The 20,483-nt window shown below is 41.3% G+C and overlaps 1 protein-coding gene across 1 annotated transcript in view; it reads right to left on the bottom strand.

The window, feature by feature from the left end:
* Nucleotides 1–19,674, bottom strand: part of LOC131246210 (very-long-chain 3-oxoacyl-CoA reductase 1-like) — a 77,988-nt gene extending 58,314 nt beyond the window's left edge. The window contains exon 1 of the mRNA XM_058246112.1: nt 18,928–19,674. Coding sequence (XP_058102095.1) covers nt 18,928–19,544 — 617 coding nt within the window. The 5' untranslated portion in view covers nt 19,545–19,674. The remainder of the gene's footprint in view (nt 1–18,927) is intronic.
* Nucleotides 19,675–20,483: the final 809 nt, after the last annotated feature.

Here is a 20,483-nt window from a genome sequence, read left to right on the forward strand (position 1 = left end):
GATCCCAGGATCGGAACCTGGTGTATGAGTGCCGGGAGCCGAGAATGGGGTACTACGGAGGCTATCGGCGCCAGATTAGACGATCGGGAATTTTGTGAGCCCGGTTTCCGAGTTTGGGGCATGACACCTAATGATGAATGACCTACCTACAAGGTAGGTTATGCAAGATGGATGACCCACTTTAAAGTAGAGGCTTGCATCATGGATGGTCCACATCAAAGGTGGGCTCCATATAACTGTGGTGTCCATTGAAGGTGGTCCCCATATTATAGACAATTAACATTAACGGTGAGCCCCATGTGATGGATGTCCCATGTCACGATGGGCCCATATAATGGATGGTCCCATCAAAGGTTGGCCCCTAATGATGAATGGCCTAAGTTGAAGGTAGGCCTTTTAAGGTGGATGGTCCGTATTGAAGGTAAGCCCTATATGATGCATGGTTCACATTAAAGACAAGACCAATGTGGCCCAATAATGAATAGTCCACATCAAAGGGTGGCCCCACATGATGGATGGTTGTTATTAAAGGTGGACCTACATTAATAAATAAAAATTACAAATGTTTTAATGAAAGATATTAAAAAGAAAAAAGAAAATAAGAAAAAGAGGAGAAAGAAATTAATGGAAGATATTTGAAAATTACTCATCTGATGTTGAAAATTAGATGACCTTTTCTTCTTTTTTTTTGGGTGATAAATATATTATTTACCAAAGGTACCAACCAATTGGATAAGTAGAAATAAAGTTAAGCTACTTGAGTCATACATAGTTTAAATAAGATGACTTAGGAACCTAACATGCCTTAAATATATTCTCATTTTATAGACAACACATTTCATAGAGAATAGTTTAAAAACTAAGAGAAATTCAGTTTGAATCACCTGAGTAAAGCCAACAAGGCTCGACGAACTTCGTTTGAGTCTTGATGAAAACGCATTTGAGTTGAATGAACTCATGCAAATAAAATGGTTTATTCTTGAATAGATTGAGATATTTTAGTTGTAGAATTTATGGAATAGTTATTTGTAATTAATAAGTAGTTAGGACTTGTTGGACATGGGCTAGTGGGGCCCACTGGTGAGCAATCACTAGTGGGTAGGTCCCATGAGTTTAGGCCTCTTCCAGCCTCTTCCGTTATGAGAAAAGTTTCAAATTCAAGTTTAAATAAGATGAGGAGATAGGGATAAGACCGGATAACTCCTGGTCTCATCCAAACTCCCATCCCTTCCTATAAATAGGATGAGACTCTCTCAGGGAATAACGAGAGTAAAATAACAGGAAAAATGATAATTGAATTTTGTCCATTTAGTTTGTCCTTTGGATGATTTAAGCCATCGTAATCTGAGGCCATCTATACCGTTGATTCAGAGGGGTGAATAGACTCATCTGCCTCAATAGTAAATAGGCAGGCTGCTGGATCTACTGCATTCATCTTCAGCTTTGTGGAGATTCTATATCGTGTAGACCATTAGATAGTGAGAACTCACACTTCCGCACTTCCTAACCGTGATATCAGAAATACTCATCGGTGGATCTCACATTTATAATTTTCATCATGAAAGGTAAGTACTCCCTTTTGTTTTTAAGGTGGAGCGTGCGTGCTTTGCTTTTACAATTCCAATGTGGCACATGTATGGAATCCTGGAATACATGACTAAACGGCCTGGATGATTACAGTGGCCTATTGGCTACAATCTAATGAACAACCTGGATGGATGCAAGGATGCCACGTTGGCTTTGATGTTATTCATGTGACCACCATTTGCAATTTGGGCTCGTCATGTGGAACCGAATTGGGTATGACTGAGTTTTGAGTGGGCTGGGACAAAGTCGTCAATCCATGTGCCGCAGACAATCGACTAGATGAGTAGGACCGGCTAGGCCTGGCCTAGCCAAACTTGTCCAATTGGACCTAATATCTGTACTTTTTAAGTCCCATGTTGGGCTGGACCTGGATTTGGGTCCTTCGCCCATGAGCTGGATTTATGCGTGTGATTGATTTCAGGTCATCCTGTGGCAACCTTATTGAGTGCGGGATGATCAGTGACCCGTTGATTCAAGACGTTGATCTGATGGGCCCTGCAGTGTACATTGGCTTCGTCAAAGTCTCCCTGATTAAAGACCTTAATCATTTGATTACATTGATCATTTTGGGTGGAATGCCCCATTACCAGTGGGTTCCATCAATCAACGGTTTGAATATAACCAGAACATTGACATACATGTATAGAATTTTGTCCTCCTTTATAGTCTACATTTTGCTGATGACCTGGATTCCAAGATTCCTCCTTACAAAATCAGCAATAGGGGTTAAGAGAGATTAAATTGGTGATTGACTACTCATCATGTACTCTAGCCCAATAAAGAGGCCAGTGCACTTATCAGATGCGATAGCTGATCTTTTTCGTTTATAACCATACGCTTCTCATGCACCTGCGGTCCACTTATCAACTGGACCGTCCTGATTTGTTGGCCAGGGAATGTTTGAGATGGGCTTCAACAGGATAAGTCCGGATACGACATGTTGCACGCGTGTTACTAATATCCTAGCTGCGAGACATTTTGTAAAGAAATACTTACGAGCCCAAATGCGGCACACGTGTGTGCTTTGCAAGTTTACCCTGAGGACAAAGTCGGGTAGTCGGCTCCAATAGATGGTCGATAATCGTACGTTTTCAATTTTCAAAGAAATAGACGGCCAGGAATTAGCCCAATGGTCCATATCCAATGTGCAAGTATGGCCCACCTGGTGATCAGCAGACTTATGAGGCCCACGGACTTAGGCCCCGTTTGTTAAATCTGAAGTCTAAAGCCTGAATCTGGAAATCAGGTTTTTATGAGCTTATCAACAGGATGGCAAATAAACACATCACGGTGGGCCTCACAGCGCCATGGTGGCGTTGAGGTCACCACCCAATCCGTTTCCCTGACAATGTGGCCCAAGGAATGTGGTTGTTTTAGGCCTGTGTGTATTTGCTGTGACATGAGGACCCATTTATCCTGTAAAGTCCAACTGCAGATAGTGCATTTTTGAGAATGCTCAGGATCCAACTATCAGGATAAGGACCATTTTTCCTATGAATATGAATAGTTAGTGCATTTTCAAATCTGGACCGTTTATCAGTAACACATAAATAATAGAAAGTTTACGTCATTGGAGGCACGTGTTTATGGCCATTCACCTGGGACACTATAGACCAATGGTCTGGATTAGAAACCCTGCGGTTTCCTGCCAGAGATATAAATGGGTGTAGATTGTTCATGTGTATTATATCCAAACCCTCGTATAGATGCACCCTACCATGATGATCTAGCAACAAAAATCCTAACAGATCAAATCATTAAATAGTGTCCCACCATCCAGGTTGTCCCCATCAAATGGACCCATGTCAATGTTGGTCCGCTCAAGCTTTTCATATACTTCAATCTTGGGCTCATGCCGATAATGAGTTATCAAAATGGATGGATGGTGTAGATGAATTCTACTTTGAGAATTAGTAATCTAAAGATCATTAGTGATTGAAATGATCATCAACCATGATGAAAGGATCCATCATCAACAATGATCATTAACAGTAATGATCGGATCTATCGCTAATGGACATGATCACTAGTGATGATAGAACTCTCTTCATGTCTAAGTACTTTCTATATTTTTTTCTTTCTGATGATAATGTTTATATGTGTGATATAATTAGGCTTGATGTGACTAGAACTAAGCCTATTTTTTATTAAAAAATATAAAAAACTTAGTGTTAGAATACTCCCTAAATAAAAAAGGTTGTACATAACCTTAGTGGAAGTTAATTCTCTTCCACCAAATGATGCATGCAACCAAATAATGAAAGGTTGCACGTTATATAAATAAATTCTTATAAAAGCATTAAACTCATCTTAAAAAGAGAACTTGATTAATCTACACCGCCCATTCGAGTATATGGACTTTCAGATCTCCTTAAGATGTGTTAACTAATTTTACACTTTGAAATTTTCAATAACACGTAGAAATACTGATGATTAGTATCAATACATTATATCATAGCTAAGTAGTGATACTTGATGTAATGTAGAGATAGCCACCAAAGCATTAATAGTTGAACAACTCAAAGGACAACAATTCGACGGTAACAACTACGAAGACTGATCCCGTGTGGTGTGAAGCCTTCTGGACGAGGATGACATATCGCACACACTCGATGAGGTTCAAGAGAAACCCATATTGGCTGAAAATAGAAATTTAGGAGAACATAGGATTACGATGACCCACTACAATGAGTGAAGTAAACAGAATCGTTAAGCCCATAATGTCCTTATTAGCACTATGCACAAAGAACTCATACCAACGCATAAAGTACATGACATCGCTAAAGGTATCTAGGAATCACTGACAAATGCTTATGCGCGAAAGTCAGATGCAAAAGTTCGGGCAATGGAATTAGAATTTCAGGAGTATAAATGTCAGTCGGTTGCCCCATCAAAGATCATATCCGTAAGATAGAGCAGATAATAGGTGCCCTTAGGAATGTTGGATATAAATTAACTGAAAATTAAAAGATAATAGCAATGCACCATTCATTACCTGAATCTTGGGCCCCGATCAAGAGAATTTTAAACCATACTAATTCTATCACTTTGTTCAAAGACTTTTGTGGTCATTTGGTACGTGGAGTTGAAATGAATGTAATTCAGCTAGGTTCGACCAAAGCCTTTGCAGTAGAGACCGATAAGCAGAAAGCTAACAAGAAACCGTTCAAAGCTCGCAAGAAGTCGAAAAAAAATAACCAAGAACAGAAGTCCACAGCACCTCCTCCAAATCTCAAGAAGGAGAATGGAAATAAGAAGCAGAAAAAGACAAATATAATCTGCTTTGTCTGTGAAAATTTCGGCCATTATGCCCAGCAGTGTGCTCATAAAAAACCGGTAATTCATAGGTCATTAGATACTTTGTATGTAAGCATTTGTTTTAAAATTCTTTCCGTTGATACTACATCTAACGAGTGGATTTTAGATTCAGGTGCAACAAAGCATGTGACATGGAGTCATCGAGGAGTCCAAGAATTCTAGCCTGTAGGCAAGGGAAGTTACAAGGTTTATATGGAAAATAATGTTGCCGAAGACGTACTAGGGATTGACGTTTCTCACTCCATACGTGTATAGTGTGAACAATAATCCTCCGTGATACTCTTTATGCACCAGGAATGTATCGAAATTTAATTTTTGTTTTTAGGTTATTATTTGATGGTTTTGATATTCGTTTTTTCGGGACACGAGTTTCTTTGAGACTAAATAACCTCATCTTGACATGGAAAAATTTAATTTTAGATTTATTTATTCTGGACGTAGATAGAAATAATGCACCTCTTGCTTTATCTGATATGTCAAATGAAACTGTAGTATCTGAATCTCAAAAATGACACGCGAGGTTAGGTCATATCGGAAAGAATCGTATGACAAGACTAATACGTTCTAGTCTATTAGACTCTTTATCCAAAGTTGATTTATCGTTTTGTGTTCAGAAAGACTTCGAAGAAAATATTTCCTAAAGTGGCTGGGTCTAAAGGCATACTAGAGATAATCCATTCAGATATTTGTGGACTTTTCAATGTACATGTCAAAAATGGATGTCAATACTTTGTCACTTTCATTGACAATTACTCGCACTATGGATATGTGTATCTCATCTCACACAAATCCGAAGCTTTTGATTATTTTCTTAAATATAACGCTGAGGTGGAAAATCAGCTTGAGAAAAAGATTAAAATCCTTCGATCTGATAGAGGTGGCGAGTATACATCTAAAACGTTTAAATCATACTATGAAAATGTTAACATTGTTCGGCAGTACACAATGGCTTACACTCCACAACAAAATGGTGTTACAGAGAGAAGGAATAGGACATTATTGGACATGGTTAGATTGATGATGGCACAAGCCAAAATCTCTGCCACATTCTAAAAAGACGCACTGTTAATAACCATCTACATCCTTAATAAAGTCTCAACCAAATCTATTCCTAAAACCCCATATGAGATATGGTCTGGGAGGATTCCTTCTCTAGCCAACCTACGCACTTGGGGATCTTTGGGATATGTTTTGCTACCTACTCCGCATTAAGGTAAACTTGATATTAAAACCATTAAATGCGTGTTCATAAAGTACCATATGCATTTAAAGGGATACATTCTAGTTTATGAGGAACATGGACGATGGATTGAGATATAATCTTGTGACGTGACCCCCGTTGAAGATAGATACCCCCGTCGAATGAAGCAAAAGGTTCCAATAGAACTTTTTGAAATACCCAATGTATCTCAGGAGAGTGGGAGTTCTGCTTCTATAAATCGTCAAGACAGTGGGAGGACATCTCAGCAGGCTCCTGAGTTACGTCGAAGTGAAAGAGAATTGATTCCCCGAAGATACTTCGATATTAAGGGGCGAATATTCACTTTTATTGTGGTTGATGATGATGAACCTGATTCGTATCAGGATGCATTATTATCTTCTAACTCGGGCGATTGGGTAAATGCTATGGACGAAGAGATCGCTTCCATGGAATAGAATAAAGTCTGGGAACTTGTTGATCTGCCTTCCAATTGCAAAGCGATAGGTAATACATGGGTACTAAAGATCAAAAGAAAGGCATATGGTATAGTGTACAAGTATAAAGCATGATTAGTTGCTAAAGGTTTTACACAAAAAGAATGCATTGATTACGAGGAGACCTTTTCACATTTTGCAAAGTTCTCCTCAATTCACATGATCTTGTCCATTATCGCAAGTTTAAACTTAGAGTTATATCAAATGGATGTAAAGACCGCATTCTTAAATGATGACTTGAATGAAGAGATATACATGTAACAGCCCATGGGTTATGTGGACAAAACACATCCAAAGAAAGTTTGTCGATTGTTAAAATCTATCTATGGGCTAAAGTAATCTTTAAGACAATGATACATGAGGTTCCACTTAGCCATCACTACTTTTGGATTCACAATGAGTGAAGAAGATCATTATGTATACATGAAACGGTCTGGAAGATCTTTTCTGATACTATCTCTATATGTAGACGATATCATGCTAGTTGGTAATGACATGCAATTGTTGATATTGACAAAAAATTGGCTATTCTCGAATTTTGAAATGAAAGATCTTGGTGAAGTAAACTTTATTCTTGGGGTAAAAATCATTAGGGATCGCCCTAAGAAATTTTTAGGCTTGTCTCAAGCCACCTATATACAAAAGATTTTAGAGCGGTTCAGGATGAAAATTTTAAAAGCTGTTGAAACCCCTATGGATAAAGCTACGAAGTTAGACATGAAATCGTGTCTCCAGACTGAAGCCGAGAAATTGGTTATGTCCTCAGTACCTCATGCATGCGCAGTACGGAACTTAATGTATGATATGTTTTACACTAGACCGGATATTAGCTATGTAATTGGTATAGTTAGCCATTATCAGAGTAACCCGAGACAGTCTCATTGGTAAGCCGTCAAATGTATATTCTGTTATCTCAGAGGAATACAAGACCTAATGTTGTATTATGAAGGCACAATCCTCAAGCTTAAAGGATATTTTGATGTTGCTTGGGGTAATAATGTCAATGAGATAAAGTCTACTTCAGGATATATCTTCTTACTCGGATGAGGAACTATCTCATAGTCGAGCAAGAAACAGACATCCACAACTCTTTCATCCATAGAGGCCGAGTACATTGCATGTTGTGCTATAGTTCAGGAGGGTGTATGGGTTCATAGATTTCTATTGGGTCTGGGTGTTATACCGAGTGTTCGTCAGCCTATATCGTTAAAGATAGACAATACTTTCATCATTGACTTGGAAAATGACCCTAAACACCACCAGAAGTCTAAGCACATTGAGATCAAGAATCATTACATCTGTGATCAAGTGAGAGATAAGAAGGTCACTCTCAGCTACATTCCTACTAAGGAGATGATGGCTGATCTCATGACGAAACGTAAAACCAAAGATCTATTTCAGGTTCACGTTAGGCAGATGGGATTGAGGAAAGCTTTAGTGATGCACTTGTTTTTAGTACATTTGATCTTTCATTAATGAATAACGCATTCCATTTATTCAGTATTGAACACCGATATAAACTAGGTAAGTAGATCATCAGTATTTACCTTGAGATCATGTAGGATTTCTATTTTTGTTGGCAGGCCGGTCACCCACTCGCATGGGTTGACCAACCTTGGATGTACAAGAGAAGAACATTTGGGGACATGTTCATATAGTAAGGTATGAACTTCTTTTTGTTGTGAATAATAAAAGATGAGGATATGAGTGAGTCGTATCCGTCTACAATCTTAAAAAGATTGAAGATGAGACTGATAAAATCAAATAACATAATCGCACAATTCATTTTTCATGCGATCAATGTTATGGCCTGAATTTATAGCCAGGTTATGAGATGAGTCATACCTAGTGTAAAATGGCGTACATATTGTAGACCCAACATACACCTAGTATTGTCTACTTTACGACGTGGATTATAGCCACGTGCGGAGACCTTTTACTTACAGATTGCATTGATTTGATCTAATCATTGCAACATGCGAGTGGTCAATCTCGTAGGTGACTCTTTGTGTCCTTAGCTACCCTCCTCTTAATTCCAAATTATACATCTGTGTGGGGAAGATCCCGTGAATCTACACCAAGTTTTTAGAACTATAAATACGCACTTGAAGACTTATCCGCCGATAGTATCGAGTTATTTTTATTAGACTTTTGCAAACAATATTTTTTTTTTTAAAAGCATATATATAAGTATTGCTTTAAAATTGATTTTAGTCGAAGTTTGTGAAAAATCAATTTTTCAGAATAACTCGATAAGTTGGATAAGTGTGTATATTGGCCGAGTACTCCAGATCGAGAGTTAACTCCATCCGATGTGGTCATGCGGACTAGGACAGGCATTGCAAAGCATGGGTTATTGAGTACTAGTGAGGTGGTCACTTTGTACTTTAACACGTGTGAGAAGATTATGGTGATCCAGCTGGTCTCACGCCTCTGAATCTTTTAATCGCGATGTTTGGTTTTGATTGTTATTAGGCGAGTTAGATGGAAAAATTCTTTGTGCCTATCCTACAATGTGATTGAGTGGGAGATATTGGACATAGGCCAGTGGGGTCCACTGGTGAGCAATCACTAGTGAGTGGGTCCTATGAGTTTAGGCCTCTTCTGGCCTCTTCCGCTATGAGAAAGGTTTCAAATTCAAATTTAAATAAGATGAGGAGATAGGGATAAGACCAGATAACTTCTGGTCTCATCCAAACTCCCATCCCTTCCTATAAATAGGATGAGACTCTCTCATGAAAAAATCATTAAGGGAATAATGAGAGTAAAAAAACAGGAAAAGTGATATATTGAATTTTGTCCATTTAGCTTGTCCTTGGGACGATCTAAGCCATAGATCGTAAGTTGGGGCCATCTATACCATTGATTCAAAGGGAATAGACCCATCTACTCCAGTAGTAAATAGGTGGGCCAATGGATCTGGAGTGTTAATCTTCAACTTTTTGGAGGTTCTATATCGTATAGACCATCAGATCTTGAGGGCTCACACTTCCGCACTTCCTAACAAGACTTTCCTACTCCCATCCACCTTTTCTAATTCTCATTCACCTCACTTTTCCGATGTGTACCTTCTACCGAGCCAATATTTTTCATTCAACTATACATTACATGAGGCCCACAATGATTGAGATTCCTAAAAAATTATTCATATAAAACCATTACGTCGACCACACCATAGAAAATAGAAAATAATGGAAGACTATCCAAAAACCTGTAAAATTTGTTTGCTGGACTAAGTAATGGCTGGATTAGCTTTTACTCTTGAGGTGTCCAACTTTGGCACGCGGATTGCTAATGATACCCTCACGTAGGAAGTTTTTATGCTCATAAGTGGGGTCATTGTGATGTTTGTGAGAAATCCACCCTCCATCCGTTTTTCCAGAGATCCTAAAAATAAGGGAAATCCAAAACTCTAGTAGGCCCATGATAGGGGAGTGAGTAGGTAAATGCTCACTATTGAAACCTATATACCATCCAAACCATTCATAAGGTCATTCCTATTGGGAAGAACTTAAAACATAAAAATATTAGCCTGATTCAAAGCTTATGTGGCATCAGGAATGTTTCAATGGTGGACATTCAATCCTTACTGTTTTCTATCATCCAACTCAATTGAGTTTTTGTGTTATTTTTAGACTCGTATCCTTTTATGAGCTTCAAACGGATGGATTGGGTGGGTTTTTTTTTTATAAACATCATGGTGGGCCCCACCTAGCTTCGCTTCCTGAAGCAGGGTGTGGGAGGTAGAAGCAAATTGGCTGGTGTACCACACACTAGCGACCTCGCTGGTGTGTTGAGGTCACCAAGTTCAATGGGGTCCACCATGATGAATGTGTTATATCCAAACCGTTCGTCCATTTTGCGAGATCGTTCTAAGGGTTGAGCCCGAAAATAATACAAATCCAAAGATCAAGTGGAGCACACTTCAGAAAGCAGTGGGATAGTGAAGGTCTTCCATTGGAACCTTACTGGGTCACATAAGTTTTGGATCAATCTGATATTTATTTATTTTCTCTTCATTTACGTTTTTTTTTTTTTTTTACCTTATGAACTATATATATATATAAACATTAAAGTGGGCACTATAAATGTTTTAACAATGAGAATCATTGTCCCACTACTATTTATGATGTGGTCCATTTGAGCTTTGTATATGACTCATTTTTGGGCACATGCTCTAAAATGATCTTGAGAAATGGATGGACAATCTAAGTATAATAAATACATCGTGATAGGCCCATAGAAGTACCATTATGAGCTCCAGGACTATTGGGCTCTTCTGCATGCGCCACGTACATACACCAGCTAGGTCGCTGGTATGCCATATACAGCTAATCAGCTTCTGTTCGAGGCAATCCGAAACTAGATCCTCAGCTTGCCATAAGTAGGAAAATCCTGCTTGTTACAATCTAATTGGACCACATCATCGTACATTGCATTTAATGTAGCAGGGCTAACAAGGTCAGTGACAATGTGGACCAATCACCATGCAAAAAGACAATTTTTTTTTCTACTTGTTACAAGCAGAAGATTTCGATTCAGGCAATCCATATCCCAACTTTCGGGGTAGGAGACTAACAGACTGGTTGAATGAATATACCCCTATTGGCCCACCAATTACATATTGACAATGTCAGTAACAAGGTGGCTACTAGCAGTGCTCTGCAAGCCCTTATGAGATATATGTGTTTTATTCAAGCTGTTCATCTATCTTTTCAGATCATTATAAAGTATGTGCCGGAAAATTAGGAAGATCTAAATTTATAGTGGACCAAAACACAATAAAACAATGGCAATTGAATGCCCAAGATTAAAAACTTCATAACACTCATTGTAATATTTATTTGTCATCTTTTTTTTTTCCTCTCAAAATGACAGAGCCCCGATCTTAGGGCCCACTAGCTTCATTGAAAATGGGAGAAATTTACAGCTTGAGACTAATTCAAGCGAAGCTGACACAAGGCTCACCTATCGTAAGCTATACACGAGACCTACCGAAGAGGAAGCAAACAACAAAAACCCCCTCAAAGGACAACGAGAACGGGGCAAGTGGGCAGCCACCCTAATTGACCTCATGCACTGGTCTGATAGAGCCAAGGCCCTCACACTCCAGCAAAACGAGGCCCCTAATGAGAATAGGGAGATCGCAAAGATGCCTCCAAAAAAATGCCATTTGGCGGTCACTGGCCAGACAGGCCAAACCATCAGTCGGGCCATTTCCCTCATAGCATATCAGCTTTATCACTACATTACCTCTCGATCTGGAGCTTGCAACACTTCGCGTACATAATCAAAAACAAAATGGGGTCCCTGCAGTTGGGAACAACTAAATGCAGAGAAATCAGCTGGTTAGACTGAGAAGCAATAGTCACATCCAGAAAATTGTGGTAAAAAACTCAAAATTTTCCCCCTTTACCAAAATTGGATAGAGAGCAATGATAGCCAAGTTTTAAGCCGAGGCGCACTCTGGAGGAGTCCCTAACCATTAGCTCAAGAATGGCTAGAATCGCAGGTTTAAACTTATTCACCAACTTCAAGAGAGAAGCTTGAGTGGAAGAGTTTCCCACTCCATGGGCATTCCACACAATAGCTTCATCCATCAGTGACACTGCTAGAGTTCACTGCCCGACGTTTCAGTCTACGAAGTCTGCTATACCAATCTCCATCTCCTGGTTTAATCGAGAGATTTCTTCCTCTCACCTTCTTGCTTTTGATGACTACAAGTTTCGGAGCTTCACTAGGCACCCCTGTGTCCTTCCTAACTGGAGAAGAGGCTTTGCTCGAAGCCACTTGGAGTGGAGAGTTACGGCAGGGAGGACTCTTGTAGAGTGGTTGAGTTAGCGATCAGGCAAGGTCTCTATGTCATAGGCAGAGCATTCAGCCGAAAGGCTTATGGCTGGCGGGGTTTTGCAGACCAATGATGCCTGATCGAAATATGGGGAGAGGTCCACAACGAGCTGCAGGCGGTTTTCCGCCAAGCTACGATGGTTGGAGAGAGAGGGTGAAGTCCCTCTCCTCGGGGGCCTGTGGCGAGTCAGTTCTGCTGTCCGGGGATGGGCCTCCTCCAGGCTAGCTACCTATTCTCTAAGAGGGGAACACCTTTCTAAGCAAGCCCTCAAAGGAAGCGAGATATTCCTGTTCTAGACTGTTGCTCGTAGCAGAGAGACGTCGATTGAAGAGGACCTATCATAAGGCCTAGCTGTGTTGTCCGCTGCCAGCTTCTCTGTCAACCGATCTTGGTGAATAATGTTGTCTGGCTCTTGGACATCCTGCAGGGCTAAAATATACTGAGAGGTCGTGGTGGTTGTATTACCCTCTGAGGCAACATCGGGCCGGGCTCCAGTCACTTCCCCAGCCCCTGGGGTTGCCGAAGGAAGCTTGCTGCCCGTGGGAGAGTGGTGGCTATCGAGCATCATGCTCCTTGGTGTAGGGCCATAAGATGCTTTCATGTCCCCTGCACAGACTGGCACTAGTCTCTGATGGTTTGGATTTTCTATAGGTGAGTGCAGTGGTAGCGGATCTAAGTTGTCCAACAATGCCAGTTGGCCCTCCCTATGTTCTGCTGAGCACTCTTCTGCCGAATTCTCCGCCCGGTCCTGAATGGCTCCCCTGTTTGTCACTGTGGCCATTTCACAAATAGTTGGAAGGGAGACCATCTGACCTAATTGTTAACCATAGAAATTTCTTTCTACCCAATTCCTGGTAGATTCGTTCTGATTTTCATCTGTCCCGCCATAATGTTGAGCGTCTCTTCGCGGCACATCCCCCTGGATACTCTTTAACACTGCATAGATGGGGTAGTTTGCCTCAAGAACCTGCAAGTTGAGAATTTGGCTAAGGTTGACTCCGAGGCGGAGAACTACTTTCACATGTGCGTGCATTTGAAACAGGCCGAATCTGCTGTTGGAGTCCAGCTGGAGGACCTTCCCGAAGAAATTGTCGAGGTCCAAGATCACTGCTTCGAACCAAGCTTGGGGACGGATGCCGAAGATTCTGATCTAGTGACCTTCTCTCCCTTCCGACTCGTCCTGGGACCATGGGGTCACCGAAGTTAGGTCCATTATCTTGTGAAGGTTGCCATCCATAGAGAAATCTCTGAACTCTCTCTCTGATTTGAGCAAGATTAGGAACTAGAAATGTGACAGTCGGATGACATCAATAGCAGAAGCAACAAATGAGGATCCTCTAATGGCTTCAATCAGTTGAAGAATCAATGTGTTATGGTTGGGCACCCTGCCTATCAGGCCCCGTTTGAGCTCCTGTAGTTTACTCTTCACTGTTCCCAGGTCTGCCACTGAAGTGAAGCCGCAGGAGGGGCTCGCTCTTCTTTCCTCCTTGCTGATAGAGACTACTTCTGCGAATGATCTAGTTCCTGTTGGCGGGTGGGTGAGGGGTGGCAGAGGCCTCTAATGCTGCGAGTTGGGACGAGAGGATGTTGCTGGTTTAGGGACCTTAGATTTGGGGTTGGCTACCTAAACCAAAACCTGTCTGCCATCGATTTTTTTTCTATTCGGTACCCCCATTGCCACCCTGCCATCCGTTTCATAATGGAAACGAACGAATGAGAAGCCTCTAGGGCCTTTGTTGTCCCTGAATCTTGGGATGTAAACATCATTTACGTTTCCATATCTCTGAAAGATTTTAAAAAGGTCCTCTATGGAGCAATCAAATGGCAGGTTTCCTACGAAGAGGCTGAAATCTCCGATCGATCTGCAAGGGAAGCGAGAGGCTTCAATTCCCTCGGCTGAGCGACCCCTACTTTGCCCTCTCTGGATTTCTCCCTTGCGCGATGGGGCATGGAATCTGTTCCTTGAGCGATCTCCCCTCCGAGAGGGTCTGTGAGAGCTATCTCTCTCTCCCCTGCGAACAGAGGTGAGAAGACTATCTCTCATGGAAGAGGCTGCTCATGGACTAGGGGTCGAGATATAATCTTGCCTGATATTTCCAATTGAAACCTGACTTGCGGGGGAGGCGCTCACGTGGAAGGCAGGATTGAAAGATATTCAACTTCGCGGAAGTCGTTCGCGGGCACCTCTTATGAAGTCATGCAGAAGTCCCTAGTGCGGAAGACTTGCGCCAAGATTTGCGCGGAAATCGCTCGCGCAGGTATTCCTCTTTGTGCAGAAATCGCCTGACCGCTTTCAGCGCAGTTGGACAAACCTCCTTAGCGCAGCTGGTCAGTCGCGCGGAAGACTTGCGCCAAGATTTTTGCGCGAAAATCGCTCACGCAGGTAATCCACTCTGCGCACTGGTCGCCAGACCGCTTTCTCCTATCTCACTGCCTTGTAGAACGTAAATGGGATCACATCGCTTTGTGCGCAAATCGCAGATCCCCAGACCACATGCAAGGAGACTAGCCACTACCATTTATTTGTCATATAATATACTAATTAGGTCATGCACACCTAGATGAAGAGAAAACACAGATATCAACTTAATTCAAAACTTTTGATATGCATGTGTTTTATTTAGACTGTTCATATATTTTTTCAGACCATTATAGAGTATGAGCTGGAAAATTAGGAAGATCTAAATTTATAGCCGACCAAAGCACAATAAAACAGTGGCAATCGAATGACCAGGATTAGAAACTTCATAACACTCTTTGTAATATTTATTTATCATCTAACATATTGATTAAGTCACGCACACCCCTTAATTCAAAACTTTTGTGCCCTGAGAAGATTTTGATGGTGAGTGTTCAATCACAACTATTTCCCGTGGTGTGTTCCATGTGAGATTTGGATCAGTTTCAATTTTGGGCTTGAAAATACTGTCAGTATGCAATCCAGTCTAATGGCCCCACTTGTTACGGTCATATTCATAAGTGGATTAGCTGCTGTAACGCATACCAGTAATCTTACTTATCTGCATGTCGCATACGGAGGAGCCTGCATCCGGCTTAGTGGTACAAACTAGTGGAAATAAGATCAAAGTTTGTGGGCCGTATTATGATATATTTATATTATCTATACCGTCCGTCTATTTGGGAAGATTATTTTAGGGGACGTGCCTGAAAACGAGTCATATCCAAAGCTCAAATGGACCACATCACAAATAGAAGTCGGAATGCCGTTAAAATGTTCGTAGGGCCCACCATAGTATTTTTCTCCATCCAATCGGTTTATAAGGTCACACAAATATGAATGAAGAGATCAAAAAAATTATTATATTGATAAAAAACTACTGTGACCCCAAGAAGACTTCAATGGTAGACGTTCAATCTCCCACTGCTTCATGCAGGGTGGTACACTTGATATTTAGATCTATTCCATTTTTGGGATCAAACTTCATAGCAATCTCGAAAAACGGACGGAGGGTTTAGATATAACAAATACCTGGTGATGGGCCCGAAGAACTTGGTGACATCAACATATTAGCCAGGGTTGGAGACCGGACGCGGATTGCGTCCTACCCCCGCCCGGACGGTAATCCGTTCGGGCAGGACTCTGTGGGGCCCACCGTGATGTAATTGTTTTATCCACGCCGTTCACCGCTTTTATCATGTCATTTTAAGATGTGATGATAAAAATGAGGCAGTTCCACAGCTCCACTGGACCACACCAAAGGAACTGCACTGATAATAACACCCACCGTTGAAACCTTTCTAAGTGCCAACGTGATGTTTTTTTACCATCCAACCTATTCATAAGGTCATGTAGATGTGGATGAAGTGAAAACACAAATATTACCTTGATCCGAAACTTCTCCATCTCCCAAGAAGTTTTTAATGGTGGACGTTCAATCCCCACTTTGTGGTCCGCTGAAGCTGTGGAGCTGCCTTCTTTTTTGTATCACATTCGAAAATGACCTGAGAAAAGCGGTGAACGGCGTGGATAAAACAATTACATCATGTTGGGCCCCACAGAGCCCTGCCGGGCAGGGGTAGGACGCAATCCGTGTCCGTTTAACCCACTAACCAGTTTGGATGCAATAAATTCCTGTAACAGCTTGATTTTTAAGGCCTGTCGCATTCCTGGTACGCACTCTGATCGATTGGGTGGATGCCATAAATAGGGGCGTGAGTTCCGTGGATCCCAGATGAATTCCTCACTTAGGGCCAACTTGATATATTTGTTAAATCCACACCGTCCGTCCATTTCACTAACTTATTTAACGGTATCAGCCCAAAATTGCAGCAAATCCAAAGCTCAAGTGGACCACACCACATGAAAAAAATAAATGGTGATCACTATTAAAAACTTTTTGGGAGTGACGAAAGCTTTGTATCAAGCTGATATTTTTTGGCCCCTTCATCCACGTCTTTGTAACCTTTGCAAGAGGTCGGATGGCAAACAAACATTCTAGTGGCCTTTAGGTAGTTTTTAATGGTAGGCATTCAATCATCACTATTTCTTGTGGCGTGATCCACCTGAGACTTTTGATCTACTGCATTTTGGGCTGATGCCCTAAAATGAGCTGGAGAAATGGATGGATGGCATGAATGTAAAAAAAGGAAAAAAATACATAAAGATAGGCCCCACAACCACGTATCCGCGTACCTTGGTGGATCTGGGATCCACGGTAGCCGCAGCCGACAAATGGACCTCGGTGGGCTCCACTCCTACCATCCCTACCTTTCTAAAAGAATCCGTATTCTCTACTTGTCAATGATAACACGGACTAATTACAATACAAAAAAACAGGAAAAACCGGTTTCACATCATATAATCTTGTTGCGTGTGATCTACTACCGACGTGTATGCGGCTTCTATTCTACAGGCCATCACATGCACCGATATGGCACGGGTATGATATAACCAAGCCACTCATCACGTGAGATGTAGTGTGTAGATTCTTCAGTCCAAAAGTCATGTATGTTCACATGAACCGAGCTAGCCTACCTCGCATGAGGTACCTACTTGGGTTACAGTCTCAAACTGAGAGCCACGTTGGTGGAACTTTTACGGACCATACCTCATCCATCAGGTCCGCAGCCTCATTTTAACCATTGAATCCAAAGACCCCGATAATCCAAAACTCAGGCAGGCCGCAACATAAGAAACAGTTGGCATGGAGCATTCACCATTAGTTTTGTGTAGGTCCAATCCATTCGTCTGATGCTTTTCATCAGTGTGAAAGTAATATCCAAAATTCACAGTATTTCAAAACTCAGGAGGGCCATACCGCACTAATTTTATAGGTTTGGTGGATTAGATTAGTCTTTTATCCAAGTAATCTAGGTGGTGGGACCTTCCTGTTGTAGATTTTAGATCTCTCATAGGTGCTATTCGCATAAATCTCTGGTTTTCCATACCTGGAGAAAAACCTCGCGATGCCATGGAAACGTAACGGGTGGATATGTATGTATATATATATATATATATATATATATATATATATATATATATATATATATATATATATTGGAACTCAACATGCTTTCAAGTCAAGCCGAGTATTGGAGTTTTTAATTTATACTCTTAAGCCTTGAAATATTAGGCTTCACATGCATAAGTCGTAGAAGAGGAGTCATTTCCACTAAGGAAACAGTATATACGTTCTGTTACATATACACGAAGGGCCTGGTGCAGTACAAGAGTCGCAGCCTCGTCATATAACACCCAATGAAAATTTGAGATTTGCGAAATTATATCATTCACATATAGACATGTACAGTCTATGACGACAGTTCCACTAAAGTTGTTGAAATATAAGCTTATCCTACAAGCCATGCACTGTTGAATGCAAGTTATTCACCTGCTTATACGCTATTGTTTGTCTGGAGCTCACAGTTTTGCATGCATGCCATCCAAACCATGAATCATGTGATTCCCCCTCATGGTTATGCCAGAAATTAGGCTTATCCAATCAACAAGTGCGACAAATCATGGAAGGCAATAGACAACCACCCAAAAATCTCCTAAATTATATGATAGATCACATAATAGTTTCTTTATTAGCCTGATCTTTTAGGCGTCCAATATTCATAATGGGGCAATCCTTGCAGATAGGCTAGATGCTACACATACAGCAAGGTATGCCCCATGCAAATCTTTTATGAAATAAACTTATTCTACTAGGAGAAACCTGCCTCAATGTTAGTGAGTCATTGATCATTATATTCGGTGTGGCGATTTGATTGGGCTGAATCACAAGTAAGCTCAATTAGGCAGTGAGCCAAACGGAGTGCAAAGGAACTTTCTGGCAAGGCTATTTGGCTCAAATTGAGCTTCTTCTAAACTTGGTATTAAAGATAAGGAGTTCATTATATATATATATATATAGAGAGAGAGAGAGAGAGAGAGAGAGAGAGAGAGAGAGAGAGAGAGAGAGAGAGAGAGAGAGAGAGAGAGAGATGATTAATCTATTGAAGAAAAAACTTACGCCTTTGTTGATGAATAGATAGCATAGAGTGGAAATGATGGAAGAATCCCCGTCGAGCCCGACCCCACGTTGATAATAGCGCCTTTCTTCTTCTTAAGCATCAAAGGGAGCACAGCCCTTGTGACCCAAGTGGTACCCTTCAAATTTACCTTGAGAACATCATCTATCATCGTAGAAGCAACTTCATGAATGTACCTGGGCCATGGATACGTCATCCCCACATTGTTAACCAAGATCCCAACATCCAAACCATCAATCCCTTGCTTGATCTTTTCATATATCACATCCAAAGGGTCATTTGAGAAGTCAATAACCACACTCTTCACCATCACCCGACAACCATATCTTTCATGTAAGTAATTGGTGGTATCTTTGAGTTTGGTAGGACTTCTACCCACCAAGATCAAATTGAGGCCCTGGGATGCTAGCTCAAATGCAAGGGCCTTCCCAATTCCATCAGTGGACCCTGTGACCATGGCCCATGATCCGTAGGCCTTGAGATTCTTGGAGGGTCTCAGGAATGTTACCCAAACCCATGTACAAAATGATAGGAGGACCTTTGAGAGGGTCATGAATCCAAGAGCGCTCGTTACAAGAAATAGAACATGCATTGACATGATTGCTTTGGTTGCTATAGGAATAGAAAATCCTCTATGTCACATGGAAGGTAGTCGGTTTCCTTGGGAGCTTTGAAACCTTCTTGGAGAATAAATACCATTATGGGGTTGGGAAATGGGTGGCTGGCATGGAAAACAAAACGAAAAAAAAAAAAAAAGTGTCAATACCAACCACAGCATTATGGCTGGTGGGACAGGTACCCTCTCTATTTAGGGGCATGTTAAAGGTCTAGTTAGGGGCATCCCTATTCTTACTCAAAAAAATGGAGGGGCTGGATCATGCTCAATGGAAATGCCTACCGCTTCTGTGAGGAGCGTCTTTGAATGCATGAGATCCACCCCATCCATCATGGACAACGTCCCTAGTTGGCCTTGATCCCAAAAATCAGGCCGACTCAACTGTCAGGTGAGCCACCCTACGGGGAATTATACCTAAACCTCTAATCAAGCAGCGTACGTATTGGGGCACTACAGCCTCACCCCATCACCCCCCAAGTGGCACTCTGATGTTTGTAATCAACACCGTCCATACATTTTTCATATCATTTTAGGGTAAAAGCACAAAAATGAGGCTGTTCCAACGCTCAAGTGGACCACACAGCGGGTATTAAACACCCACCGTTGAAAGCTTTTTCCCGGCCACAGAAGTTTTGTATCAAGCTGATATTTGTTTTTTTTTTTTTTTTCCTTCATCCATGGTCTATGCTTATGAACAGGTTGGTTGGCAATCAACCATTACGGTGGGCCCTAGGAAGGTGTCGATTGTGGGTATCATTATCACTGCTGCTTCCTGTTGGGTGGTCCACTTGAGCCTTGGAATTAGCTCATTTTTGGGCTTGTATCCTAAAACGATACGGCAAAGCGGATGGACGGTGTAGATAAAGCCCATACATCACGGTGGCCCTTCAAAGACCCTATCCGTTCGTGAAGAATGCTTTC

The sequence above is a fragment of the Magnolia sinica genome, chromosome 5, assembly GCF_029962835.1.
Source record: "Magnolia sinica isolate HGM2019 chromosome 5, MsV1, whole genome shotgun sequence".
In the NCBI taxonomy this organism is placed as follows: Eukaryota; Viridiplantae; Streptophyta; class Magnoliopsida; order Magnoliales; family Magnoliaceae; genus Magnolia; species Magnolia sinica.